The sequence below is a fragment of the Hippocampus guttulatus genome, chromosome 12, assembly GCF_054856545.1.
Source record: "Hippocampus guttulatus isolate MCC_2025c chromosome 12, RoL_Hgut_1.0, whole genome shotgun sequence".
Lineage (NCBI taxonomy): Eukaryota > Metazoa > Chordata > Actinopteri > Syngnathiformes > Syngnathidae > Hippocampus > Hippocampus guttulatus.
In genome coordinates, this window is record NC_141272.1 from 5,881,531 (window position 1) to 5,891,687 (window position 10,157).

Here is a 10,157-nt window from a genome sequence, read left to right on the forward strand (position 1 = left end):
ACCTGAATTCTACCCCATATTTCCTTCTATTTTTAAACAATACTTTTTTAATTGTCCGTGTAATGTTGCTTTTCTATCAAGATCATCCCTAATGAATTGATCAGAGAGACATTCTTCATACATCATACCAGATACTGACTGTTCTTCATGCCCGTGTACCAGGTTGGCGACGAAGGAATGTCTGGGATCGACTGGACAAACGAAAATGACCGATTGCTGGTTTGCCAGATGTGCATCAAGCTCGCTGATGTCAACGGACCGCTGAAGTGTAAGGAGCTGCACTTGCAATGGACTGAAGGGATCGTCAATGAATTCTACGAACAAGTATGATTCTAAACCTCTGCAATGCTTGGCTTCTGTTTGATTATTTACCGATAGATCAGATATATCGAATTCTTCACAATACAAGGGGTTCATTTTGTGATAAGGCAGCACGCGCTGACTTGCGGCACATACACATTCCAGTAGTAGGAACCTCTGTGGTAAACCGGGGCCCCCTGTTTCAGTCAGAAAAATATAATACGTTTTGATTAAATTAGTTTGGCAATAATCAACACAGCACTAACCCTACATTATGTTATTTATTTATTATTCATATTCGGTGGCTCACGGTTAAAATAAGACCAACATTAAAAAAAAAAATGGACACCTTTTTATTTCCTTTTTATTCTAGTTGTTTTAAAGTGGGCGAATTTAATAAAAAATAACCAGGGGATCTGGTAAGGATGTTTTTACAAATGACATCATTGAAGTTGAGAAAACAAATTGCCAAACTTCAATTGTCGCTAGTTTGACCACAAGTAAATGGTACTGATTGTCAGCAGTCAATTCATGTCTCTCGGTTGGTAGGGTGAGTACAATATGTCACTCGTTAGCATTGACTTTCTGTTGCGGGCACTCGTATGTATGGCGCTCCTTGTTTGTCGATGAATTACTCAATGTCATTCTTACACCACAAATGCAAAATGAGTGTTCAGTATTCAGTGCCACATTTGGAGTACTGTTGGTACCATCTATACTTGCAAAAAATGAAGAAAAAAAAAAAGACACCGGTGGGTTTCGTTACCATTTATACTGCCTAAATAACAGCGGGCACACCTCGCAGCAGTGACTTTCACTGCTCAGCTGGAGCCTATCCCAGCTCACAGGGGGCTAAAGATTGTCTCTTCCCTGGTCGGGACAGCTGTCAGGTGCAGGGCTCAAACTGCCGTTACAACAGCCGTGCAATTTAGAATCAGCCAGAAAAGCCATGCAAGCTCGAAAGAACACGCAAATTCCAGAGCCAAGATTCGAACCCAGAACCTCTTGACTGTGAGACAGAACATTATGAAAATAACAGTAAATCACGTGTTTCCACATTAGGTCCGCATTTGCGCGAACCTAGAATAATACAAATTGGCACCTTTCTAGGGGGATGAAGAAGCAAGCCTGGGCCTTCCCATCAGCCCTTTCATGGACCGCTCAGCGCCACAGCTCGCTAAACTCCAAGAGTCGTTCATCACTCATATAGTGGGCCCCCTCTGCTCCTCGTACGATTCGGCCGCTCTGATGCCCGGTGACTGGGTCGACCTGCCGGAGGGGGAGGTGGAACAAGAAGAATCAAATGAGAGTCAAGATATGGAGGAGGAACAGGGAGATTGGGGTGAGGAACATATATCTCCTGGCGCTGACTTCCCCCGTATGTAAACCTCTCATTTATTCATGTTCCTCTCCAACGTGCTTGTTGTGAGTTCCAATTATTACTTCTGTTGCAAGCAAGTTTTCGATCTTTGCCTTGGCATTCAATTATTGGCAGGTGGATTGTGTTATTGCGTTTAATTTACTGAGCTATTTGGATTGTGTTGGAAATTTAATTAACCAGGTCACAGTCAAGCTAATAAATTCATTTTAATCTTAGTAACATTCATTTTCTTTTCCACAAGATTGCGGATGAACTGGAGCCTGCAGGGGAGATTTGCGGGCAAGGGTTTGGTCGCCAGCCAATTATAGGTCACATATTACGGAGCCCCAGACTTGACTTTTGAATTAAATGTTTGTTTTTTTTAAACGTTGTTTTCACGTTGTAACTAATGTGTACTCACAGGGAACTACTTTGTGGGCACGAAATACAACTTCATGCGAATGAACAACTTCGCCCGCATGAAGTACTGTATTAAGAAGTGTGTGTACAAAGTAGCCATGGCTCCTTGCAGGTCACTTGAATTAAAAAAAAAAAAAATCAAACTTCTTTCAAAGTTGAAAGGTCGAAGGAAAGCTATAGAATGGACAGGGGCAGCGTGATCGAATTTCATTTTAAACTCGGGATGAGTTATCAGGACATTACGAAAAGCTTGGCAATGCAAGGAATCGTTATGACCGAGAGACATTTGAAAAGGCTGTTGAGAGCCAGCTCGCTTTACCGGCGGGGGTACGATGCCGGGATCGAGTTGATCGTTCAGCAACTGCAACATGAAGATCATGTAAATCGAAATAATCTGTTCATATGGAAAAAAATATATGAACTATATGCTGGCAAGTGTGTCACGTAAGTGTAAAAAAAAGGAGCTTTATTCATTCATCAAAGATGTTGCGTGATACAACACACAATCTTGAGTCCTGGGTCTCTGTATGGCACTGAACGCGACGCTTCAGTCGCTTGATGGCGGCAGACAGTGGCTTCAAGTGTGTGGAAATATTTTAGCAAACACGAGACTGGTAGCACAGTCCCTTGGATGATAATGCAAAAGAGCCCTCGAATACGATAGAAGCACAAGGGAAGTAGAAAGAGGGAAAGAGAGAATTTTTCTTTTTGCGGGGGAGTATTTTCCTGTAGTATTTTCTGTACAACAGACTATGACTGTCGAGAAGGATATACAAAGGTTTCCCTCTACCGATGCATCCATGCTCTGTAATATTACAAACGTCAAGTGCATTTTTATATTTCCCTTCGTGGAAATAATCGGGGTGTGTTGATAGATTAAAAAGGAAATCTCGTTGGAATGTCAGTTTCTGAACCTTGCGTCACGTCCCTTGTGTCTTCCAGAGAGGCATAAGACAAAGACGGGAAGCAGCAGGAAAGTGTTCTGCCAGATCACACAGCACCTTCTGGAGAACCACCAAATGTGGAAGCGAGTCATTGCTGCAGATGTCCAGGAGGACACCTCGAAAGAAGACCCAAACTGTCTTAGTTCCGCCACTGAGCCAATTACAGCCATTGATGAGGAAGAGGAGGAACAAGCAAGCAAAGAGGAGGAAGATTTGACGGAATGTTTCGATAAAAACGAAGAGGTGCCAGCGATAGATGACGGGAACGAGCTCTCGCAATCGCAGACGTCAGGCGGGGAAGAGGAGGAATCCCAGTGATAATCTGAACAAGTGCGTACTCCCAAACCAGGAATTTGTTTTACCGTTGTTTGTTTGCTCTCCTAACTCTTAATATGGTAGCCAGCACATCACTTTGACACAACACTGTAGAAGATGTTTTGGGTAATTTGTGCCTAACAAAAACAGGGTTTACGACTAGAGATTTTTGCAGGAGCTAAAGAAGTGAACCCGGTGAAGACAAAGAAGAAGAAGAAGAAAAAAAAAACGTGATTTCATCCGTGGTATCCAGTCTTTACCTAGCTCGCCCTTTCTTTTACATTTGCACAACGACACAGATGACCGACTTCCTCCATCAGTGAGAAATACGAGGTGTGTCTGAAATGTTCCAGGGCTTGCGTTAAACGTAATTCATTCTGCTGAACATATTTAAAACTCAAAGGAAAGTTTTTTTCTTCATCTACGAAGACATTCCGCGGCTTTTGCTTCATTCAATGGGCGAGAAGATGCGACGTGAGAGTCGAGGCAGGTCAACTGCTACTTTGGCATGACAATGCGTCTGTCTCTTCACAATGCGCTGAGCTTTTGACAGTTCCTCCCTGAGGACAAACCTTCCAACACACCACACCTGTCTCCATGTTATTGTATCTCTTTGAAGAGGTCATCTAGGCCGGGACTCGTTTTGAAGACGTGATGATGCCGACGCAAAGGATCCCGTAAGAATCCTTCCATGAGTGCGTGAAGGCATGGTAGGGAAGGCCGCCAAGGAAGAAGTCTTAAAAGGTGAAGACTTGTAGTTTGTCCTCCTGATTTGGACTATTTCTTTTGTGACACAAGTCCTTGAAATATTCGTACACACCTGGTACATTGTCACATTCCTTTGCCAATTACTCTCGTTGCTCGTAGCCTCCCATCCGAGCAGCGGCGTGCAAAGCACAGCGGATGTCCGTGACGAGCGCATGAATATTGGTACAGTATTTGGATTATTAGTATTGACCGGCCAAAATTATTTTGCTGCCCACTCACCATCACGTCGACGAGGAGGGTGAGTGGGATATGCCTGTCAGGTGGATATCCAGACCCACGCCCATTCATCCCCACTGCCCCCCCCCCCCCCCCACCCTCCTCCCCCACCAACCCATTGCTCACCACTACATCTGAGTCTGAGGAGACTTCCTCTCATAGACAATGAGATAAAAGCCAAGGAAAAAGCTGTTTCCACTGAGGCTTGGCAATGTGGGGAAAACGTACGGGGAAAAACATCACACCTGCATACTTAGAGTGAAGTTTTATATACGCATATAGTCCTACAGGACAAACATGTTTCTTACAGTGGACAAAATAGGAGGCTGAACAAAGAGCCCTCGAAAAGCTTTACCTCCCATCAAAGAAAAAACAAAACAAAAACAACAACTTAGAAAACAATGTTTTACTTGGTGTCAAACAATAGCGTGTTTCGGTGTATGTTTCCTCCCACAGCACACTAACACGTTGATAGGTCATTCATCTCAGGTAGGCAGGGAAATAAAACCAAGATGACCTTATTACTTTCCAAGGCAACTCATCCGCTTGAAATGATGATTTAGATTATTATTGATGTAACGTACGACCATGTACATACACGTGATTCCCCCTCCCAACAAAACTCATCACGGAACAAGATAACCGATCGTCTATTCAAATGATTTGCAAAACTCTCGTTCTTTTTCTGGTTCCTGTAGACAACAAGTTATCGTATGATTTGCTTTTTAATGTCACCCCTCGGCTTTTCTGCTCAAATTTTAGCATGCGGATGACAAACATTTATGTTTGGTGCCATATATCGAACAGTATACATGGACAAAATTGCTGGTACTCTTCCGTGAAAGAAACACCCACAATGGTCACTGAAATGCAAGCGACATAAACAAGCGAGAAATCGGAAAGATGTCCTTTGGACAAATGAGACAAAACGGAAACTTTTTGGCAAGTCACATCAGCCCCATGTTTTACAAGTGAAAAAAATATATACAATAAAAAATTTAATCTGTGGCTGCTTTACTACATCTGGTACAGGGTGTCTTGAATCTGTGCACGGTCTATCAAGGCAATCCTGAAGTGAAATTTGCATTGCTCAATGTCGAAAAGCTTGGACCTGGTCATAGGTCAGGGCTCCTCTACTTGGCTAATGACCCCAAATAAATGGTTAAAAGGATTTAAGAACAGCTGAGAACAAAACATTGGATAAGTCCGAAGCGCCTAAATCCAGTCTTGTATTGTAATCGGATCCAAATACTTCATGACTGGACTTAAGTCGATTATTGACGTATCTGTATTTTACTTTATTTATAAATCCCTCCCAAGTTTCACTCCACTATTTCAGATAAGACTTTTACTCAAGTAATACTGTACTCTCCAAGCGACTTCTAATAAAGTGACTGTATATTCTGTTAGGATACTTTTACTCAAGTATCACCTTTAGGTACTTTAAACGGGACTGTGTAAATCACATCTGACGTCTCTGAAAGGAAACGGAAATATGCAGTCTGGAGAAGACACTGTTCGAACCTGAGACAAAGTGGTTGTCACTTTAAGAAAGATTTGCGCAGGTCCGACATCACTCAGGGTCAACAAACCATTCTGTCAACTGGATTTAATGATCCCTACCTGAAAATACGTTGTCCACGTCTTTGATGACGCTTATCATAGGGAAGTCGATCGATTGACACTCGTCGGACAATTAAACAACGTTAAAGAAAATACGCGAGGCGCGTCTTGTGTCGCAACTATAAACTTTGTGAGGGTTTTTAGGACGGCGTTTGACCCTTGAAAAAAATCGTTTGTATTCCATTATTTCGTGTGGCAATCATTTGATGACATCCAAACAAAGATAGCATTTGATTATTGCGTGAAATACCCACCGCGATTTTCCTCACAACCTTGTCGAGGGGCGCATGCGGCAAAGAGGATCCCAGTCGATTTCCAGAAATGAAATGAGTTCGCCGTCATTGTTTAACCACCGTGGAACCAAGGGAAGAATTACTTCGCACCACAATTCAAACAGCTTAATTGCAACCTCTTAAAGGTCAACAAGTACAAGGCTTCGGCTCTGTAATCACACCATCGAGCTTAGGAAACGCAATGCACCGAGGCGCTCTCACTCTTCCCATGAACAGTGATTGCCTTTGCATTTTTATTCTTTTCATTACTAAGATGTGTCTGCAATTCTCTGATGACAAACCATAGCAACTATCCCGAAAAGCCCGAGAGCGGAGAGTTGACGTTGCAACCATGAAAGCAACACCCGCATCCACCAACTTAATCACGACTTCAAGCACGTCTGAGCGAAATGCTCTCTCCGACACATTTTCAGACGAAAAGGTCCTTGAAGATTGCTTTTGAAATGATACGCTTTGCAAAATAATATTGTCAGTCAATAGAATTGTCTGACTATGAAAAAAATAAAACGAATTCCATTGAACGGGCATGTTTGTAGAAACTTGAACTGCTGTCTTGTGACCCAATTACTTAACTCAATTTGAGTTTTTCCAATGTTAATACCCCTCTAATTCATGAGCTGGACCCATTGCACAGTTCTTAACATGCCCCTCGTGCGGAAGAGAACTAAGCCGTGCAACCCATTGCTCCTGACTGCCAAGGCTTGACAAAAGATTTTTCTTTTTTTAATTAGTCTTTGATTTAAACAAAATATCTGTCCAAAGAAAGGGCTCATTGTCCCTTTGTATGCTTCAAAGGAAACCAAAGCGTTTTATGTAGAAGACCTTGACTCAAACAACATCAACAAAAAAAAAAAAAAACAAGGAATGCAACTTGGCAGGAGGACAAACGGTCACGTGATATGTTCCGGGTGTCCAGATCCTGTGCCGACACTATTGGGCGTCGTTGTATCACGAGCAGATGCAGCAAAAGGCATCTATAGCAGACAACTTGCCACCGACATGAGTTGTTTCGTCGAAACATACAAACCCATTTTTTTTTTCTTTCCGTGCTTTCCAAATGTACTGACTAAACAGACTGCTGTGCAAGTGTGCTGCCTCCCGTGTGGATTACGTGCGGGAATATGAGCTTCAAGCTCTGTGCACTGTATATATCCTTCTCACTGTGCAGTATATTCATGCCTCACTTTGCCATCTAATGTGCATCTGATCTTCACGGCACTGCATCACTTGTGTTTCCCCCAAAGCCCCCGTTTCCTTGTGGGCTCAAGTTGATCTGATCTGCCTCACAAACTTTGTGCTCCAGCACAGGTACTGAAATAGACTTTTTTTTTTTTCTCCTCAAGCTGTGATACTCTTTGCTGTTGTGGACGAAAAATGTTCTCGCATGTTTCTCACGATGTTGCTGTGATGCTTTGAAGGCAGAATGAGCCAGCTCATCAACTTTGCCTCATTCGGGTTTTTTTTTTTTTTTTTTACTGCAGTAGCGTCATGTGAAATGCTCACATCTACAATCAAAACAAGTTCTCACCCTAGAATCAAATTATGACTAAAATCAAGTTGAGTTTTTTATAACAAATTTAAGCCAAATGTCCCCATTTTCTTGAACGCAGGTGTCGAAGACCAGCAGCTGCTGTTTCTTCCTTTCATAAATTTCATCAATTTAAGTTGATTGCAGGCGGCCTGGTAGTCCAGTGGTTAGCACGTCGGCTTCACAGTGCAGAGGTACCGGGTTCGATTCCAGCTCCGGCCTCCCTGTGTGGAGTTTGCATGTTCTCCCCGGGCCTGCGTGGGTTTTCTCCGGGTGCTCCAGTTTCCTCCCACATTCCAAAAACATGCATGTCAGGCTGATTGGGCGCTCTAAATTGTCCCTAGGTGTGAGTGTGGGCGTGAATGGTTGTTCGTCTGTGTGTGCCCTGCGATTGGCTGGCAACTGATTCAGGCTGTCCCCGCCTACTGCCCGAAGACGGCTGGGATAGGCTCCAGCACCCCCCGCGACCCTAGTGAGGATCAAGCGGTTCGGAAAATGGATGGATGGAAGTTGATTGCAGTATGACAGCATTTTTTTTCTTGAGTACTGTACTTGACATAGCTGTGTGTGAGGGAGTGGGAGGGGGGCAAATGAAAAGAGCTTTTCACAGCTCAGTTTCATGAATGAAGCTTTTGCTTCACATTGTGCTTCACTGTTTTTCCATTTATTTATTTTGTTACAACTTACTTGTAAATTCTTTTTGGGAATGCGGTGAATTTGGCACAATTCTTTATTTGGTGCGTGCCAATAAATAGCTACTGGCTTCAGTTTGTAGGAACACAAAAATTGTTTGCAATAAATGCTCATGCCCTCAGTTGCTTTTTGATCATTGTGAGAACATGTACCAGTTATCTTGAATCTGCTCTTGAAATATACACAAATTGTATGACGCCATGCTGGAACGAAACCAGACAGATCCAGATGATAATTCGACAACTCGGCGACTTCCGCTCATGAAAGTTTGAGATTTTCTACAGAATCAATTAGAAGAAGATTGCTGCACACTTTATCATCACACCCCAAACAGGCTGTTGAGCGTTCGATATTTCTTGTCATGAGCACACGATGAAACTAAAAAAGATCATTTTTCGGTCATCCTCTGTTCCGTCAATGTAATCCAGGCCCATGGAAGTGCACAACAGCTCTTCTGAGAAGACAGGGTTGTGTCCAATTCGAAGAGCAGAATCCTGTTTTTTGGTGTTTATGCCTATTGTTGTTTTCCATTGTTTGTTGTGCCATACCATTTCCAATTGCATTGTATGAATGGTCCATTGTTTGTTGAAACCAAACATTTCAACCAGGCTGGTTATGTTTGTGTTCCTTCAATCTACTCTCGCGGGCACTTGCACTCACAACACATGTAGCAATATTTACAGGATGGGGAAGTTGTGTGATGGACCCCTATTTGTTTCAGTGGAATATAACATTTTATGACTTTGCATATATATATATATATATATATATATATATATATATATATATATATATATATATACAGTATATTGTACATATTGAAAAAGTATATTACATCAAACAACCTTTTAGAAAAATATTTATTTTTACTGTTTTGTAATTAAGACACGATACTGTAGCTTCTATATTGCCAGACTTACTGGAAGTGCCTCTTCAAAATGTATTACAAAGTAACTATCCAAGATATTATGAGAACATGTCACTAGCAAAGCAGTGTTGATGTTGTAATGTGACAATTGTTGAATTACATGATTTATAAGTACTGCAAGCGTCTTTGTCCTGTTTCCATAACAACATACAGTTGGCATACTGTCATGTATTTATTTGTTTAACATCCAGCTCAAACCAATTTACGGCTCTTGCACAAAGTTAACCCCACAAGTTAATGCAACAGAAAAAATACGCCAATTACTCGGCCAATAAATCAGGAATCTGTATTTTTCTTTCTGCCAAAGTTGGCATCGGCCTAAAAGAAATCCATCTTGATTGAGCCCTAAAAATGTAAATGATGTATCAATTAAGCAGTCTCCCCTGAATACAAGTCACCCAGAGACAAAAAAAAAAAAAAAATCTAACAATACAAGCAGCAGGGAGGTATTGAGTCACACCATTTTTGTTCGTGAAGTCGGCATTTGCTTTCAAATTTACGGATTGGAATATCCAAATCAGTACAAGAACTACCGGTACTCTGCTAAAACAAAACACATATGCATGTATTTTGTGGAAGCTAATAAGTTGTCATGCGGTTCACAATGGAGTCTCTGCGTTTGTAGGGCAGAGCATTGCCTGCTTTTGTGAATGGAAAGTAGCATTCTGTTTGTCATATGATATTACAAATGAGCTGTAAGCCACATTTAATCACATGAAACATACTTTTTGTAGGCCAAAGCCACGGTCACGCCACAGAATTCCACAGA

At 42.0% G+C, this 10,157-nt stretch overlaps 1 protein-coding gene across 4 annotated transcripts in view; it reads left to right on the forward strand.

The window, feature by feature from the left end:
• pde3a (phosphodiesterase 3A, cGMP-inhibited) overlaps positions 1 to 9,502 on the forward strand; it is a 32,563-nt gene extending 23,061 nt beyond the window's left edge. The window contains exons 13-16 of one of the 4 annotated variants that reach the window (XM_086125614.1): positions 163 to 324; positions 1,411 to 1,678; positions 3,023 to 3,354; positions 3,959 to 9,502. In XM_086125614.1, the coding sequence (XP_085981740.1) occupies positions 163 to 324; positions 1,411 to 1,678; positions 3,023 to 3,342 (750 nt within the window). In that variant the 3' untranslated portion in view covers positions 3,343 to 3,354; positions 3,959 to 9,502. Of the gene's footprint in view, positions 1 to 162; positions 325 to 1,410; positions 1,679 to 3,022 lie in introns of all 4 variants that reach the window. The other 3 variants (XM_086125615.1, XM_086125613.1, XM_086125616.1) reach the window with 3 other exon arrangements.
• The last annotated feature ends 655 nt before the right edge of the window (positions 9,503 to 10,157 follow it).